Genomic DNA, 20110 nt, shown 5'->3' with positions numbered 1-20110 from the left:
ACTCGGAATGACCCCCAGTATCTCTAATCTAAGATCCTCAATTAAGAAACTATAAATATATAATCAATGAAGCAAGCCAGCATTCCCTGCTTCCTTCCACCTATTCTTAGGCAACGCTAACATTTCTGCGAAGCCATTCATGAACGGTTTTGCAGAATGGATGGAAAATGTGCTTCTAGTCTTATGTCCTGATTTGTGTTTGTGAAATTGATGTCAGAATTGAAAATAAGTTATTTTCAGTGTGGCTCCTAACACTATGAGTAGATATTCATGATTGGCATCGATGCACAGTTGATCCCTGGAGGGCTTTATGCATTGCTCATACTCCTTCACCAAGAGGAGTGCCGATGAACAAACTGCGTGCATTGAGAGTTATCAGCAATGCACCATTCCATTTCTTCTGCAGGTCCTCCAGGCGCAGGCGTGGAAGCCGCCTGTAGCGCTCACAATGCTGTCCTTATTCAATACAAGCATCTGTAAAAAGGTTTCAATGTATTTTGAAAGTGATTCCCCTCAACTAATATTGTATGCCCCTGTGAGTCCCGCAGGTGGATCCATGATATTTTTGGCAAGCAGTAACAAAATGCCTATAGCGGGATGCGATACAGGTAGAAAAGTTAACAGGTTGCCACTTTTTAGTATGGCCAAAATCCAAAATCCTATCGATATCTTGGTTTCTATAGTGGGAAGCACTTGTAATTGTTCATATGTGTCCTCTTGCATGAGTTCTTTTAGTTTTACATCCGCACATTTAGATGTGTCCATTAATACCGTTGCTTCATAATCTTGCAAGTTACCGAATAAACATGTGCTCTTTGTAAGTGACATGTAATCAGTTTGTAGAACTTGAAATAGATTCTTGTCACTTTGAGAACTTGCAGAGTAAATTTAGCGGTCCATTGAAATTCACATTATTGAGTTAGCTATCAATTCATTTCAGCAGTGTAGAATGAAAGTATTTCAGTGTCATTTTTATGTAAATCCTAGCAAAAAGTAACCATACTCAGCACTGGTTCTGTAGACAGACATGATAACACTCTCATCAATTGTTGAAAATCAATGATCCAATAGGTCGCTGCTCCGAGTCCCTTATCGCTTGATGTGCTTTGCACTCTGAAGTAAACTGCACTGAGAATGTGCAGCTAGCTGACTTACCCTTTGGCAGACGTGGAGGGAAGGCAAGAGTTGGCATGCTACAGCATACTGGAATCTTCGGTGCACTCTCCACACCTGTCGCTTCGCCCAAGCGCGGTGTAGTGCGTTGCAGTGCAAATATCTCAGACAAAATGGGTCCTAGGGCCTTGAAACACGGTGTTCATGGCCCCTTGAGTTTTGTGCTCTGGCGAGAGGCTTAAAATGAGCTTTGTCCGATCCTCCTCCAACCACATTGATGTTTTGCTGATTTCAGGCAACCGTCTCATGTGTGGAGGGGCTGAAATCCAGGGAAAAGGGAAGGGTGTCCGAAGGGCATGTAGCCAGTAATGCCAGGAGGGTCCTAACAGGTAACTATGCAAAATCTGGTGCAGATTGGTGAACGGTGTGGAATTGTAAAAAGAACAAATTAACAGATGTTCTGCTTTATATATATATATGGAATGGATAGATGAACACACCCATGTCCATTTGAAATGACTTACTCTTATTTATTGGAACAAATTATAACCCCCTAGTCAATAATGAATTTGAAATTGTACCAAGTGGACTTCCGAAAAGCTAAACAATTATTCATTTGAGGTTTGATTTTGTTTTTATTATAAGGGAGTTCTTCACAACTCCACCAGGGATCCTCTTGTCACGATAACAGATTTTGATTGTTACCCATTTAATTTACTCATTACGCGACCTCAGAAAGATGAACTGCTGGGACTCGCACCTGTGACCATTAGATCAAAGACAAATCTGGGTCAAAGATAGGTTAGCCCACTGAGCCACAATCCCGGATATTATGCGACTTGCTCATTGCGTTTTGTTCGTCCGTTTTACCTTTGTCCAAAACGTACCCCCTTTTTGAATCCATGGAAACCAATATTTTCGCTGGTTGACATCTGCTGTGAACCAGTCCCTTAATTTCCAGCTGAGGTTGAGTGCTACAGGGTGCATTGCTTATTGTTGAAATTCACGTATCATTCAACTACATTGTATTCATTAAATGAACATGGCAATGTTTATATTGCATCTGATTTTCAAAAAGACAAAACAGGCATTGTTGGACCACTCACAAAGCACGAAAAGAAAGCATCTCTGACCTTAGCAGTGGTCAATGTCTGAGTAGACTAGAAAAAAGAGGTAGTGCAACTCGGGTCAACTTAGTTTTATGACAACAACAAAACTACCACAGAAATTACCCCCCGTTTGAAAAAACAAACCTGAGCCCAAATTGAACATTTGGGATGGGTGAGCAAGAACAAAAACAGCAACAAATCACAGACTATTCTGGCAACGGTGCAGAAGCGCCACGATCACTGAAAAGTTTGGCAAGGGTGTGGGATGCACCAGGAGCTCAGACAATTCTGGCAAGGGTATTGGATACACTAGGATCACAGACAAGTCTGGCAAGGGCATTGGATGTGCCAGGATCACAGACAAGTCTGACAAGGGTGATATGATATGGTATGATAGTTTATTTATATAGCGCCTATACACAATGTGTTTCAAAGTGTTTCAAAGCAAGGGAGGGAACAAGGGAAAATACAATGGGCTTCATTACACGGTAGGCGGTAAGGGTTTATCGGTACCAGTATTTTACCGGTACCGGTAAACCCTTACCGCCTTACTACGAGGTCCCTTTGTGGGTTGGGGTATTTAACGACCTGCTTTTTGCAGGCGTTAAAAACCAACCCGCAAAGGGACCCAGGGAGCTAATTACGGTACCGCAATTTGCGGTACCGTAATTAGCACCTTCCCCATTCTATTATGCCCTGTGGGGCAAAAATGGGAATGGGGAAGGGCAATGGTGGAACGGGGAATTACCGCCTTTCCACCAAGGCGGTGGCAGTATTTTACCGGCATGAACCATGGCGCTAATAGCGCCATGGTTCTCCGCCTACCGTGTAATGAGGCCCAATGACATTCTTACAGGCCATGAACAGTAAAGATGTGAAATTAACTATCGTACTCGGCCTGACGACATTACCGATAGTGCAAGAGCTAAGACATAGATAAGGAAGAGAGGGGGAGAGTGGGAAGGAAATGGAAACAGACAGGCGACTACTGTACTAGGCCTGACGACATTTCTGGTAGAGCCAGAGAAAAACAAAAGATGAGGGAGAAGGGTGCAGAAAGGGAGAGGAGGAACAAAACAAACAACTATCGTACTAGGCCCGACAACATTTCAGATAGTGCTGGAGGGAAGGGGTGGGGGGACAGTAAGGGGATGGAGGAGCGACAGACGAGGTTTCTATCATACTAAGTCCAGGGACAATTCTGATAGATTAAGTGCGAATACAACTGCAGAAGTCAGTAGTAACACATAATGTTGCAAGCCAGGATACAAGATGAAGATGGGAACAGCATGACTCAGGGTCACCATGAGTACAAGATACAAAGGAAGTCCAGCATGACAGTTGAGAAAGGGTAACGCACCATGAATCAATGAAGTCCATAAAAGTAAAATCCAGCATTGGCCACAAGACGGTGATGGTGAAACCAGAATGTAGCAGGACAGACTTCTGTGTGTGGGAAGGGGGAGGGGGCACAAGGGAACAACACGGGTGGACCAGAGAGGGTGGGGATGACCTGTGGGGACAGAGGGTGTAAACACATGTTGGTGCATGCTTACCTACTGTCTTAGAAGGGGTCTGGCTCCTGGATCCTCCTGGTCCAAACAGGTCCAAACAGGAATTGCCCTTTTCTTTGTCTGCCCTTCGCTTTCGACACCCGGGCAAGAGACACCCTTGATCTAAGAGTTAAGAGCAGGAAGGAAGAGGCAGGGCTAAGAAGGTGGGTAGTTCTTAGGCCAGGTGACCTAGATCCACTTACACCGGCTACCCAGTTGCAAAGGAAAAGAGGCTGGAGGGCTCCTTGAGAAGGAAAAAAAGGGCAGCAAGCAGAAGGGCACCAGGTGGGCGGGGCTTGCTAAGTGGTGAAAAAGAGCGGCAACCAGGAAGGCACCAGGTGGGCGGGGCTTAGGCCAGGCGACCTAGATCCACTTACACCGGCTCCCCAGCTGCCTACTGAGCGTAATGAGCCAGGATCCCAGAAAAGTCTGGTAATGGAGTCGGATGCACGAGGATCAAAAGAAGCAGGGACCAGGCAGGGCTTTAATACATGCATAATAACTATTGGGCCCTGCAAGACATAGACCCAGCATCACTTCTGGCACTGCTTAAACCAAACACGTGGGTCTTGAAACTATGGTGTTACGCTGAGGATTGCACCTCTCTGAAAGGGTGGCAACCCACCCATTCTGCACCTGCCCAGCTTCAGGGGTTACTCAAGTGATTCTTGACACTCTGTAGAAAGCAAGAAAGCTCTTCAGCTTTTGTTCTCTGAATGAATAAAGCTCTATTACAATGTGTCAAATAAATTGGCCCACAGGCATGGTCTGTCACTCCTTGGTTTCTTGCTTTGGCAGACATCTTTAGTACCCCAGAATCCTAAACTGCCCAGAACACCAAACCTCCTTCACAGTTTAAGAATGTATGAAGACATTGGGTTTTAGTGCGCATGTTGATTCTTTACAGCGGTGTACTTACAGCGTGTGGTGCAGTCTGTGTAAATGGACTGTTGGCGTGTAAGATTTCCTCAGGCAGTGTTCCTGTCAGCATGCTGAGCAACAGTCCACGCCCTTTTATTCTTCATCTAAGATCTTCACATTCCTACTTTTAGATGGCCTCAAACAATGGGCAACAGCATTAGAAAAGCCAAGTAAATTCCAAATGATCTTGAGGCCAAAACATTGCACAAATTCTAGCAGCCTCATTGTCAGGCTTTTGTAACTGCAAGTCTGGCTCAAAGGAAACTCAGCACTTTATCTGGCATGAGTAGATTTATCCACAGAATTTGACTGTGTTGACCGAAATCAATTATTGTTTTGATGCAATGGGCAGACACCCCATAAACTGACAAATTAAATTCCATATTGACATCCTATCACAGTTCGCTGTTACATCCATTGTGACTCCATCATTATTGTTCTGTTAAATCTTTCAACATATTTATTAGTCTGTGGATGATATAAAGCTCATTTAAAATGATGTATTATACTTTTCTCACCAAGCTACTTCTACATCACCTGGCACACCAACTGAATCGTGCTGCTAGGATATTGTTTCCTATAGATACACTTCTCCAATAACTTTAAATTTACAGTCACAGATAGTCTATTGGTATTTCACACTATTTTATTTTAGTAACAGTATTTTATGTGTATTGTGTTGATAAAGAGTTATTTTCCTGAGTTTAACTCAGACTATGCATTCATCTGTATTGACCTATTAACCTTGTCTTACACTACATGCACTGCCACCCACATTCCCCTCCTATAGTGCTTAAACTAGGATTGGTTGTCTACACCTACCAATAGTGAGTTAAGGGAACTACAGAGCCCTGTGTAACCTCCACAGACAAAACACCCAAGATGTGGGTCAGAGAGAAATTTAGCATTGCTAACTTAAAGGACTACTGGTTAATACTTTCTCCTGGCACCATGATCTCAAAAAAAGTCAGGCACAGGTCTTTGATCTATCAGTGCTGACTAAAACACATTGGGCCTCATTGCGGCTTTGGCGGTAGCCATGCCGCTATTGGCGGCATGGCTGCCTCCAAAACCGGGTCCAGGTTCCCTGAATGGGGAATTACCGGGCCATTCCTCCATCTGGGAACCCGGGCCCGGACCTTCCCCATTCCCATTCGAGCCCCCGTAGGGCTCAATGCGTCCTTACCAGGTCCCACGAGTGGACCTCATAATCAGGCTAAATGGGAATAACGGGTCCGCATCCATTAGCGGACCCCATTAACCCATTCCGCCAGACACGTAATGTGGCCCATTCCCTGTTCTGAAAATATTTTGCTTCTGAAGATATGCAATAGGGTTCTATACTTCAGTGCACATTCAGTGTACATAAAGTCCCTTCAACCATTGCTTTTCCCTTTTTTCTTCTGTTCCCTTCTTTTAGTCCCTTGCATCACCCATGGAGCTGTTTTAGTGTGTTTTTGGAGACAGTGGTGTTCATCCCAAATTATGTGTCACTCAATCTGGTATGAAGCAACTGTTCTTTTATCTGCTTTCTACTCCCCCCATTCACACACAAGTGATCTTCTGACACAGTTACTTAAATCTGGGGTCCAGCTGCCTTTGCCACCTATTAGTGGGTAAGAGAGCCTAGCTCCAAGCAAGCAGGCAGATTCTATGGCTTATTGGTCAAGGGTTATGGCTCCCCCCACTTGATCACATTGCAACCCTCTTCTGTTTTTCAGTTATATATGGCCTATATGACCTAACTGGGCACTAAACTTGTGCAGAATAGTGATAGTCTGGAGACTACTATAGCAAATCTGCCAAACATGGCTGCCAATCCTGCACCCTATGAAGTGTCCTTCCTCAAACCCCAAAATGTTACTTGTCTCAGAACTCAGACCTATGTGAGAGTTGCAGGGAATGTCAGTAGCTCTTCTTCGTAACACCAGGCCCCCAGAATTTGCAGGTGTATGCTGTTCATGTTCTAAATGCACATTTCATCCCAAAATGCATCTTGGGGCAAGGGGAAAGTCGACAGACACAGAACCAGACAGAAATTGATTGATAAAGAGCAGGGAAGCTGTCTGCAGAAGGAGGAGCTAGTCAGCAGAATACAAGCATTCTGCTTTCCCGTGCCCATTGGGGGTTGTGTTGGAGCTTTAAGGCAGATGGGTGAATGGAGGGGAGAGTGACACAACCGAGTTTGTTCTCCCTGGTTTTCTTGGTTGAGGGGTTGTTTGCAGATATTCATCCTGTATTGCAGAGGCCGACCCAAAAGGATCCTGTCTGTGTTCCATCCTGGTTTGCGGGGTTCATATGCTGGTGGGGCTTTGCTTAAGTATGTATTTTGGGTCCAGTTCTGCAATGCATATTTATATAGTAAAACGTTAAAGTGGTTCAGCTTTTTGGGGCTTCCATGTTAATTTCATTCTCTATGGTAGGTCTTGGGGTTGGAGTCTGAGATGGGTACTGGTTGAGATTGGTCTGTTTTACTGCAATTGTTCCCATATATAAGGATGCAATGGTAGTGTGCCAGTAATGGCCTTGTTGATAGACAGGTTCTGAGGGATTTTCAGAAAACTAGGTGGCCTTCTTCTGTGCCGAGAAGCCTCGGAGTTAAGTGCCAAAGCTTAATCAATATCAATAAACAAATAATAACCTCTATGTCTTTTCCATTTAAAGGTTGGTACTTAGGGTGCATTGCTGGGTTGAAGGGCTCTGGATTGCTTGTAGTGGGTGTATTTCTTCCCCGTGGATTTTGCGCACCTGCTATGGAAGATGCAATGGGCGATGTAGACAGTTTTGAATTATGTTCTATGTTTCAGGGAAATTTCGGAGGGCAGCAGTGGCGCGCTCATGTCTTTAGAGTTTCAGTAGGAGTCCAGCTATGGCATTTTGAGCTCTTTGAGGCCCGTTTAAGTATTGCTGGTGACTCGGGTACATGCTCCCGGAGTAGACTAGCCTGGGTAGTACTAGTACGATGACTGTCATCGTTCTCCGTAGAAAAAAACAAGGTGGGCCCGATGCACTGGATAGATCATGCTTTGAAGAAGTAACTCCTTGCATTGGCTGTGCCTGGGATCGAGTTGGGGCTCATGTGCATTAAGAGTGTGATCCTTTTTATCACTGAATGTGCCTTAGGCAGGTTCCCATTTATTCAGGTCCAGAGACTCATGTAGGGTCCTTTGTTTTGGTGCCACAAATTAGCAGTTCTGGTTGCGTTAAGTATGAGTCATTTTGCCGTCAAGTGTAACGAACCACTCTGAGGACTAGTTGTGAGGAGGGTGATTTGGGTATTGTCTGCATGGTGGAAGCATGTCAGGCCTAAGTTGTTAATGAGTTTTAAGAAAATTAATCATGTAGAGGTTGCATAGAAGTGCTGAGAGGCTGGATCTTTGGGGCACTCCACAGCTGATATTGCATGTGTTGTTTGGCCTCCCTTGCCTAGGGGTCTTGGATGTGCCAAATTCGTTGCTTACGTGTGCTGAGATGGGGTTGCAAAGTTGATGGGAGGGCATTGGCGATATATTTCTGGCCAAGGTTTTGAATTCTTTCATAATTTTGAACATTTTCTTCTGACTGTTTTACAGAGACTAGGTGCAGTCTGCATCAGGAGATTTTATTGTTTCCATTGTTCTGTAGATCTAGAATTGTTGGTAGGGTGTCCTTTTGTCTGCCGGTAGGTCGCTTTCTCTCCAGCTTTCCTCAAGTCTCCTGTTTTCTTTAGAGAGCTGGCAAAGTTTGCGGTTGAAACATCTAGCAAGCTGGGCTACGGGTGGGGCTGTTGTAATGGGTAGGTAGAGTTGCTTTGAACGTTTTAAGGGGTGCTGCGGAGGGTTCACTGACTGTGGAGTTTTAGTATTGAGGAAGATGGAGGACAGGCACCTCTGAGTTCCTGGTGCGCGGTGGAGGAGAGTACTGATGGTAAACGGTGCGTATTGTGCAAAGACACCCAGGAGTAAAGGAACAGGAACAGACAGCTAAAAGCAACAACAGACTCAGTGGAGTCTGCAAGCAGGATTAATGGCGGGATGCCCAGTAGAAGATCACTCTGAGCATGGTAGGAAGCACTCGTAGAACCTAACAGCAGAGATAACGGTGGGAAATATCCAGAATCAGGACACAGTGGGAGCGCTTCGGAACACCTAGGAGCAGAGTCAAGAGGGAGCACCTAGGAGTAAAATCAGAATGAGGGAAACCTAAAAGCAAAATCACAGTAGGGGGCACCAATCACAGCGGGGGAGATCTAGCAGCAAAGTTTGTTTCCACCTGAATTATCCATGGCGGATGATTTCTCAACCTGTGTTACTAGCCACCTGCGATCTTACTCTCAACCTCACTCTTAGACCACAGGATCCTGACCTGAAGCCCTGCTTGGTAAATAATTGAGATTGTGGTGCTCAGAATAATAAATCAACACAACATGACTTCTGATCGTGAGGCTAGGCTAGGTAAACTGTTTGCCCCTGGTTGAGGGTGGCATTGCAAAATGACAGCATATCATAGCCCTTGAGCCTACAACTGATGCATGCATGCATTATATGATGCCACGCGCAATGTTCCCACAAATACGTACGTTACAAACATGCAAGCATAAGCGTGACCGCATGGTGACATACTTGGACAGGAGGTAGCCACTGACGTCAAATACTCACAGATCAAACACCAGGTAGTGGTGACCCTCCTCTGAGATGCTGTCATGGAGCCTCACTGGGGAAAAGAGAGAGCAAAGCAGTTATCATCAGTGGGCCCGAGACCCTATGCACGGTTACACAGCTGCCAATGGCAAGGGCGCTGCTACTTATCGTCCAAAACAAAGAAACATTGGGCTGAGCAATGTGACACTCCCAGTCTGAAAACCTTATCTGATGCAGATCTGGACAAATCCCCCCAGTGTAAAGAGGCATGTTGGCGGGTTCATTAGGATGGGGAGGATGTCACTTTGCAGGCACGAGGCACTTCGGATAGTGCACGGTTTTCTGAGGTTCCAGGACAGGGATGCCCCCTCACATCCTGACCACCTTCTATTAACTGATCTTCCTCACTGATTTTCCTCCTGATTGTATACCAGGTTGTGGAACAAATTCAAATAAATCAATAGTAGAACTCATACCCATAGCTGTCATGGAATAATTCACTGGAACTCTCAATTTAGTGTTCTTGAAAGCTGTTCAACGGAACCCAGGCCCAGGGCTTCGCTAGAGTTGCTCAGCACAGCTCAGACACAGGCATTCCCAGGAAAGATTCTCTCGTTCCTACTCGGAACTCAGACACTGTGCTTTCCTAGGGCCACCCTGTAAAACCAAGAGTCATTGGGCTTCATTATAACTATGGCGGTCTGGTAACAACATTGCTGGTAAGCCTACCGGCACAGTTGTTACTGGACCGGCACAGTACAACTCTGCAGGCGAGTGCCGTACCGCACGCCAGGGTCAAACCTGCCGGGCAGGATGGCACCCGCTCGCAGAGTTCTCACGGGAGCACGGGCACTGTTGTTAATGGTTCCGGTTCTCCCGTGTCCCCATTCCCATGGAGTCCTATTTGACTCCATGGGAATGAGGACTAACAAAATGACCGGCACCTGACTTTCTGGCCACCAGACCAGGAATAGCCCGGTGTCACCGGGAAGTCAGGCGTTGGTAATTCATTACGGGTCCGGCGGCTACCTGCTGGTTTTACCGGCACGGCTACCGCCGGACCCGTAATGAGGCCCATTGTTTCTCTTGGGTCCCTCCCTGGATATCAGACCAGGGGCTTCACTAGAGCCATTCAGAGGAGTGCAGACTCAGGACTTTCTCGGGATGGCTCAGAGGAATTGGGGTTCAGGGCTTTCCTGGGGTGGCTAAGAAGAATTCAGACTCAGCGTTCTCCCGGAGTGGCTCTGAGTAATTGACACTCATGACTTACCAAGGACAGATAACAGGAATTCAGACTCAGGGCTTACCTGGGGTTGGCCAGCAGACACACTGGAAATATTGCTTTCTCTAGGATCTCTTAGGCATAGTATTTTTTATGGCTGGCGTGTGCCGTATCTTTCTGACGTTGTTTTTATGCTACTGTAAAATCACCAGCCACATCAAACCAATTCCAATAACCCCTACAGTAGGGGTAGACTGAAATCAAGGCTTAACTCAGTGTCACTCAGAGGAACTCAGCCCTGGGCTTAACCCGGTCCAGAAATGGGAACTCCTCAAAATGCATAACCAAGCTATGCCTTTGGTCAATCAGCAGGCCTCAGATCCTGGCCTTCCTCTGTTCATTAATCAAAACTGAGAGCATATGCTATGTTGGATATATTTTATGTTAGCAGCACAAACGTCAGTTGTGGATTTACAAATATGTTTTTATTACTCCCTACTCCACTTTGCCACCACCCCCCCCCCAACATTTAAATTCCTTCCAGTTAATTCCTCCTGCCCATAAATGAGGGTAAAAAAGAATCAGACTGGCAGGTTTTTTTTAAAAAAATGTTTTATTTATTTGCATTAAAATTGAAACAACATTTTTTTAGCAATAACAAAATGCAAAAAAACATGTCCAATGGCCTCTATGAAAACAAGAAAAAATAAGGAAGTAGGGAGAGAGAAAAAAAGAAAAAAAGATTTAAAAAACTGAAAATGAAGCTCAGATAATGAACTCCAATAAGAAAAACAATAAGCAAGACAGATTAAGCAGTTTTAGTAGGTCAAGTCTCTAAAAAGACCTCTGCCAAAAACGTTGTCACAGCGATTACATGTTTCATTCTTCGCCCGTCCATTAATGACGTCCACCAGCCTTCAGTGTCAGAAATTGCAAAATCTGAAAAAAGGAACTGAAATGTTTCGAACGTACGTCTCTTAAAGAAGTACATACTGTGATGATATGAAACAGAGATTCAACCTTAGAGGGGTAGTTACAATGCCGACAAGGATTTTCTAATGATTGACCCCGAATTGCTCAAATCTCGTTAGTTGAATGCAAGTTCAGACAAGCTCTCAAAAATTGGTCCCCAACCTTCTTGTTAGGGAACTGCTTCAAATAGTCACAGACTGTATTTAACTTAGAGCGTTCTGGGGGTAAATGGGGGGGTAAATGGGCTACATATTGGTAGCTACTAGCCACTTCCAAAGTTTGTCTCCAGTCGTGGACCTTTAATTTGTTTTTTACTCGTACTGTGTTGTTCACCAATCGCTCTAAGGAGCTTCCAATCACTTCGAGTTGATTCAACGTTCTCAAACGCCAACCATTCAAGGTTGAGTTGCAGTCAGACATAATTTCTTGTCTACCATCTCCAGGATCGCAGGACATGAAAGAGTACAGCATTTCCCAAACAGAGCAATTCTATTCCAATCAACTATGCGCTTCAAGGATGTCTGGCCCAATTCTCTCCGAATGATGGCAATGGGTGTGGGCAGGGGAACACCCAGTACCCTTTTCCAAAAGGCACCTTCAAGACGAGGCCATAGAGGCTTCAGGATATTAAACATGGCTTCAGCCCCGTAAGTCACCACAGGGATTACGTTAGCTCTATAATACCTTAGCACTGGTAAAATGGAAAAGTGGCCAAACTCTGTGTTCAGTGTGCATGCTTGGCTGGTAAGAGCTTTCATCTTTCCAAAGAAGTGAGTTGACATCGGAGCTTCAGATCTTGAGTTACTCAGCCAAACACCCAGTTTTTCCTCCTGGTGGGGATTCCAAAGCTCAACGTTTTTGTTTTACCCCTGTTGATTTGAAGGCCGTTATTTAGAATGTAACTTTGTAGGGCGTTATGTTTCCTTTGTAGGCCCACAGAGGTCTGGTTAATTAGTACAATATTGTCTGCGTACAATAATCGAGATAACTGAACTCCTCCAACCTTAGGGAGAAAAAAATCTAGAAAAAAGAATCAGGCAGGCAGCTTTTTTACAAGGAATGGGCAGATTCAAACAACATTATTCCATTTAATCAAACAGGGTTCTGTAAGGGTCAAACACCACTGTGAGTACTTGAACCCTGATCACCACTATCCGACAGGCATGGACGATACAGAAAATTCCAGGATCCACTGCCTTTATTGACTTTAGTGCCGCGTTTGACACTGTAAACTGGAGCAGGTTCTGGAACCAATTGCACCATTGTAACATCGCCCTTGGTCTTTTGAAGATGATTATTCAGATGCATGGTCGTACCAGGGTGAAGGTTTACCTCTACCAGCTTGGCAGGACAACGAGATGGATTCCAAACCAGAAAGGACTTAAACAAGGATGCATTTTAGCTCCAGTATTGTGTAACTTATATCTGTCCGATCTTGGAGGAGCCATCACAAATTCCTCCTCTAGTCCACCCAAGTTGGGCACTATGCCCCAACAGTGGATGGGGTATGCAAATGAACTTGTTTTGAGAGATCTCACACCTAGGTGCTTGCAGTCATCTTTGTCCCATCTCAGAGTATACTCTGACACTAACTCACTAATTGTGAACATCTCCAAAAACAAAATGCTGCTTCTTAGTCCGGTCAACAAAAATATTAAAATAATGCGATGGGGCGATGGAGGGGTTCCAGTGGAAGTCGTCTCAGAGTGTAAATATTTGGGCATTTATTTGGACTGCAAGCTAAGGGGAATCCAGCATTTGGACAAAGTCAATGTAAAAACCTTGCCGATAGCGGGCGGTGTAAGGGCATTTGCACATTAGAGTGGGGGATTTTCTATCGGAGCTCTGATGCATTTGTGCCAAGTGAAGATCTTACCCATTATTTTATATGGAGCTGTAACCTGGGCATTGCCCAACCTTTCAGAGATGTCCAAAATAGAATGCAGCATACTAAAGAGATTGCTGAGATAACCTTCTCGGACCTCGATCGAGATGGTATATCTAGGATTACACTTTGTCCCAAGCTATACTAAAGTTTACCGCTGCTACCTATCCACTTTCTGGAAGTTAGCAAATGCCCCACCAAACACTCTGAAGGGACTCATGGTGGAAGTGATCACAACTAAAGCAAGTCTGAGGCCATACAGCCTCTTAACGAGACTTAACATCATTGCACTAAAAGTGGCTGCTCCAAGCGCCAGAGTCTGTTCTGGGTGCGACGTATAACAATTATAAAAAAACTATGAAAGCTATCTTGACCAGCCATAGCAGAGAACAACTAATTGTCAACCTGGCAACAAAAAAGCAATGCCACAGCATTTGTTGAATATGTACAAGATCGGAAAATAAAGCCAGTACATGTCCATCACTTTGTGGGAAATAATCTGGTTTGGGATTACCTTAAACTGAAATTCAACACTGTGAGGACACTGGAGATAGTGAGGGCATGGCTTAAAACAACGAGGGGCAACGGGTCACGTCGGCTGTGTGGGGAAGCCCAACCGGAGTCCGTTAGACATCTTTTGTTCTCCTGTCATTCATTACTGGATCTTCGGGGCATGCTCTGTTGGCCACTGGCCCAACGGAGTCCTAGACAATAGATGATCTGTGGGACATGTTTATGAGAGGAAGTCATGAAGCAAACATTATTCATTCACCATTCAGTGGTGGAAAATAGCTGTTATTCGGGAACTCTTGTTTTGATGGGTTGGTGTTGCAGCGTCTTTCTCTATCACAGGAACCTGTATGGTGACTATTTTGCTTAAATAATTATGTTGTCCCATTGTTTATATTCTTCTGGGTTTGTTTTTTTTGTTGTTAACTTCTGTAACTTTGTTTTATTGGATTTTATGGACTATTGATCATAATCGGTATTAAAACTTGGGATTTGCCAACTGTACAATACGATAAATAAATACAAATAAAGATAGATTTTAAAGAAAGAAACTTGTCTAGAAATGTTAATTTTTTAACTCCTTTTTTAGAAAGGGCTCTGTAAAGGAGAATGCCTTTGCAGTGTCTCCCTTTAATTAATGATGGTCACAGGGCCGGCTGTCAGGCAGTAAATCAATAACATGCAAATGCCAGTGTCACATTCTTGGTTTAACAGAATATGGTGCTTTTAAGAAAAGTGTTGCACCTCCATGGAACACCACTTTTCTATTTTGCATGCACCCCTTACTATGCCTGTGTTGCTCCACTTTTAAAGCCAAGTGTCCTCAGTTACTGGTGATTTGTTTGTTGTCATGATTGCTTTAACACATCTATTTTGAATGTATTTACCAACAAAAGAGTATCCTCATTTTCTGAAGAATTCTACTCCAGTGAAAGGGCAAATGTGTACAGATGCCAGGGAGTTTTCCTTTATGGTAAGTTTTGTGTATGTAAATAAGCACTTTTGTAAATGTAGATTAGCATCGTTTGTTGCAGTAACATGGGGGCTAGGAGGTAGCTGCAAATGTTTTCAATGCAACATAACACAACACAGGCCATACTAAAGTGGTCTACATGTACAAGAGCATGTCAGGATTCACTAGGCTAGAAAAGCTATCAAAAGGCATACACTTACGTACTCACTCTTTCTTTTGAACGACGGAGCAGAGGCACATTCCCCTTTAACTGTCTTTAATTTCCAAGGATTGAGTTGTGCGGACACATTTTAAGTAAAATGACTTTGTTTACACAAAAAGGACGAGTGCAGGACCATGCTCGGAGCCACAGAGATATCTAGGTTGCTAAGTGGAACCACACATATCTCAGACACTTCCTAATATGTTTCCACCTGCATCAAAATCACCGGCAAACACATCTTGAAATGTGGAGGGAAAAATATGAAGCCGTGCTGTCATTAAATTGTCTTTGTGAAGAATGCAACCATCAAAATCAGCTCCAAAGTAAAACTCAGTGCTGTGTTTCCCCAGAGCCACCTAGCCGAACTCAGAACCTGGGCTAGTCAGATCCATGCCTTTCCCGGGGTCTCTCATCCTGCAGAAAGAACCACCGATTGGTTCATGGGGGGAGAAACCACGGCAGACCTTGGGAAGGGTGCTTTCTGACGGCACTGACGAGTGCTAGAGGCCTTCAAACCCACCTTCTCTGGTGGTGGAACCCACGCAGTCAGAGAGGATGTGCTTTGTGTGTTTGGCACGTCTCAGGCCTGGCTCCAGCAGGGAGGATGGGAGTTCAGGAACACCCCAGCCCCCAGGCCTCCCTCTGCCCACCTTTAGAAAGGAGTCCTTGCCAGTGGTGTCAAACACCTCTGGGACCTGAGGGAATGGGGGCTTTGGGGGAGAGGAGGGGGCATTTCCTTCTAAATATGCAGCAGCAACCTCAAAGAGATTAGCATTCTGAGAGGCTGCACTGCAGGAGGCTGGACAGGATTTGTTTGCTTGCCCTGGACATTGATGTATGCCCCACAGGCATGAAAGCACAAATTACCAGGAAGACAGAGGGCCATTCACACCTCTAAGGACTCAAGCAAGCTGCCTACAACTATTTTCTCAAACTTAAAACTTAAAATCACCAACTTGGTTTCTGCCATTTAAAGTATGGTTATTTGTTGTTGGAATATAGTGGTCACATCATGCTTAATAACATGATTAACTCTATCTAACAATAAATGACAAGTGAAGTTGCTTGCACACAGGTTTCTGCAGAAGGGGGCCCTTACAAATGACATTAACAGAATATATTCAGATGCATTAACTACTGCAGTATAAGTGAAAAAATAAGGTTGGTAGTAAAAAACATGTTTTTCTGGAGGGGAGAGTAGTAAAATCAGAACGTGATATATGCAAGGCTTTAAAGTAAACGTTTCCACTATTATTGCTCCATGCAACACACCATGCCATCCTTCTTTATTATATCTGTGCCATTACAGAAGGGGGCACAGCATTAGCAAATGACTCTTGGTTCTGCCACCAAAAGGTACAACCCATTCTCAATTGTTAAGCCATGTCCCTTCTTCACTGTAAAAAGCACCCACAGTCATTTTTAGGCCTTTTGGTCTAGCAGTCCAGCAGTTTGGGAAGGGCTGCTCACATTAGTGGCAGGGCCAAGACTGATTTGCAAAAAGTGGTACGGAAGGCTCACTAGGGCAAATTAATGCTGGTGGTTATGATTGATAATAGAGGCTTACATCCATCTTTTTTTTTCTTTTGCCTACTAGGTGAGAGCCAGAACTATTGCAGTGGAACACAGATAGGATGGAGATGGGATGTGAGGAGAAACACACATCCTATGGGTGTGTCTGGTCATTTACCAACTCTATGACTATCCATGACTATGTCAATGCCTATGGCATTACTACTTACTACCTGCCCCTCACCACCAAATCGTACCCTTTGTGAATTCTTTGAGCAAGCTCTATCGCAAAGTAACACACATCTTTGCGCTGTACAGGACCTGGCAGAGTTATATCCAAGCATTCTTTTGAGTATTTAATTACTTAATTTCCTCTGTAAATGACCTAATGGTGTAATAAAAATCTCTTCATCTGTGTCTTCAGCTAGTTGATTTTATAAGCATATGTCAGTGCCTCTGTTCCTTGCACTGGAGTCCTGTCCAAAACAAGGAATCGCAAAGCCAAGCTTGCGTATACGTTTTAGACAGACATTTGCTAGGCAATGACATCCTGTGCCCAGGTACCCGTGCCGTTTCCCAGCTGTTCCCATCTTATGGTCAGGTGGTATCCTTATGGCAGTGCCTGGCAAATGCCTATCCATGCCTAATCAGAAGCCCAAGCTTTTGGTGTTGCTGCTGCATACTGGTTTCAGTTGGTCTCCCTAAATGAAAGTATATATGCCCAGATGTGGGAGCCTTCCTTGCTAATCCTAGGGAATCAAGGTTGACCTCACCGAGTTGGTCAAACAATGCCCTACCTGAACAAAACAAGGATAGGATGGCAAGTATGGACCAGTTTCAGATTTTCTCATGCGTATTTACCAGTGGGATTCCAACCTAAATAGAATGTATCTTTGCCTGTGTGGAAGCCTAGCCTGAACTGCCAGAACATGGTTCAAACTGATAAGTAATTAATTGATAACCTCATGTTGTTTGGGTAATCTAACAGAGTGTGCATGCAAACAGAATACATCATGTGTGTTGTGGGTCTTGTTTGGAAAGTATGATGTAAATCCTGGGTGCTGGGTGTTAAGGCAGTGTTGGAAATGGAAATGATTTGCTGTGGGACCCCATCAGTGGTCGGGGGCAGGATGTGAGGATAGTTCTCACCCCCCAATAAACAGTTACCTCTCAGAAGATTGATCATGAACACTTGGAAAAGAGAAGAGAGTTTCTTTTAATGTTGCTGGCAAAGTATAAAAGGAATACATCATTTAAAACGAAAAAAACAGTATTGTGGTGGATTTAACATTTGGACAAGTCCCTCTCCCCCGATCTGCCTCGCTCCCCTCAAAGACAAATGCTCCCCAGGGCTGCACAGGCCCTCCCGTATCTTTTTAGAGGCAGATTATGTACAACATGAAGTGATTATAGATGGGAAAAGGTAACTGGCAGTCACTATTGCGGTAGCAATTTTTTTCTTTCAATTGCATACAGTGTGATTGTTGGGTGATTAGAAATACAGGGATACAGAACAAGCTGTGTGAAACAATTACCTTGTCATGCATTTCATTTCACTTTGTGTCTGCATGAGATTTTTTTGTAAGTTTTCATTCATTTTTTTGCTGGAGCTTGTAGGCTTCATTTCAGGATGGGGAAAATAAAGCTACGATCCTACAGTGGAGTGTAAAAAGTGGCGCTAAAAGCATGTATTGCAACTTTTCATGCGCTGCAGGATTTTTAATGATTTGGCAGGTACATTTTAAGGGCAGATCGGACTTTGCCTGCTCTTACAGGTTGCCCTGCCAAATCCAATTGGTTTTCCACCAGCATGTATTTATATGTAGGCAGAAAACCAATGGATTCCTATGGAATTCAGCTAACTCTTCACCCTGGTAAAAGCAGGAAGATTCCAAAGGAATCCATTGTGGATGGCTCCCACAATCGTTAATTGTGGGTGGCATTTACACTTTTCCAGACATGTAGTGGAAAAGTGAGAAGCAAAGGCAATATTTGTCAGTGTTTTACTTTTTACTGGTTCATTTGGTGATCTTTAAAGACCTACGCAAACAGTGTCTTCATGATCCTTTGATGGGTTCTGGGTTGCGGCAGTGGAGACCTGCTTCGTTATTGCTACTACTACGAAGAGAAGTAATCAGCATGTTTAAATTTGCTTGTTTTCTATACCATGCTTGAAAAAGAAGAGCTATGCTTCATGAATTAACCATATGACAGGGACGTCATTTCACCAAAATGCCAGGCGAAGCGGAAGTGACATCACACGACCCTTGACCTTTGATGACATCACAGGATGTGATGTCATTTGACCCCACCCTGAAGACAACCATTCACCCCGTGACAAAACAGGAAGTGGAATCACATCGTATTGTTTCTAAGTACAATACAAAAATATAGTTACAATATCACTGTAATGTGATATACATTTCATATAAGAATTTATCACTATATGTATCGTTAATATCAGTGTGTATAGGCCCATATTACCAAATTACTATGAATGCAAACAAACGTCCAAGGCCAAACGATAATTATGTTTTATTATATAGCACTTACACATAAGTGCTTCATTTAGAACAAATATACATACAATATCACTCAACCTCTGTTGGTACTCATTTATCAACCTCAGCAGGATTGAAGGCTGAGTTGACCTTGCCGGGAGTAGAGCTTGCACCCTGCAGATCACACACACATTGCAGCAGCGAGCGCTCAACCCACTGAGCTATTTTACTGGCTATAGCTATCAGAAAACCAGCCACTCCAGAAACAAAGGGCCACATGATGCTCGCCACAGCCCAGGAGCCTCGATTTAAAAAAGAAATAAAGAAATGATATATTTTTTTAATATTAGGGCTGGCAAGGGAGAGCACAGGGGTAGAACTGGAGACCTGGCGACCCCTAAATGACTTCCCTGCCGTATCATATTGCCATGTGACTATTACAAAGCATGTTAGGTATTTTACTGTGCTTTGATGCATTTACTGCTTTTAAGAATGTGATTTTAATGATGATGCATTGTGTGTTTTATTATATTTATCTGTGTTTTATGGATGATTTCATATCCGAAATAAAAATCTGACTCACATACTTTTTACTTTTCCAGTACTTGGTGGAAACAAATAAAATTGCATGGAGGGGCCCTTTTGCAAAAAAATGGAAAAAGGAATGTTCCTTCTGTACAATTTAGCATTCAAAACAAAATGACCCCTTTGCTCTTTTTCATCAATAGTTTGCTAAAATGATGTATATACACATTTTCAAGTTGGTTAATCATGTGACGTGTACATGTTTAAAATTGAGTATTATTTCAAGTATTCAGAACCAAATTTAAATACAAATTTGTACCAACTTGAGCTTGGAAGAAGAGTGGTCAAGTATATATATTTCAGGCTATTCTCAAATTCTGGATTTACCACTTCACCAAATGTGTGTGATCCTGGGCAAAACGTTTAATCTCACTGTGCCTTAGCTGGCAATATTAGGTGCCCCTGAATGTATTCATTTCGCAGTATAAGCTGT

General features: G+C 43.8%; 1 protein-coding gene across 10 annotated transcripts in view; it reads right to left on the bottom strand.

The window, feature by feature from the left end:
• Positions 1-20110, bottom strand: part of CAMK2A (calcium/calmodulin dependent protein kinase II alpha) — a 605670-nt gene that overhangs the window by 257313 nt on the left and 328247 nt on the right. For all 10 annotated transcript variants that reach the window (XM_069654060.1, XM_069654056.1, XM_069654059.1 and 7 more), the window contains exon 4: positions 9334-9388. In XM_069654060.1, coding sequence (XP_069510161.1) covers positions 9334-9388 — 55 coding nt within the window. The remainder of the gene's footprint in view (positions 1-9333; positions 9389-20110) is intronic.

The sequence above is a fragment of the Ambystoma mexicanum genome, chromosome 3q (assembly GCF_040938575.1).
Source record: "Ambystoma mexicanum isolate Mex_15411 chromosome 3q, UKY_AmexF1_1, whole genome shotgun sequence".
NCBI lineage: Eukaryota > Metazoa > Chordata > Amphibia > Caudata > Ambystomatidae > Ambystoma > Ambystoma mexicanum.
This window is presented reverse-complemented; position numbering and strand designations above follow the sequence as displayed.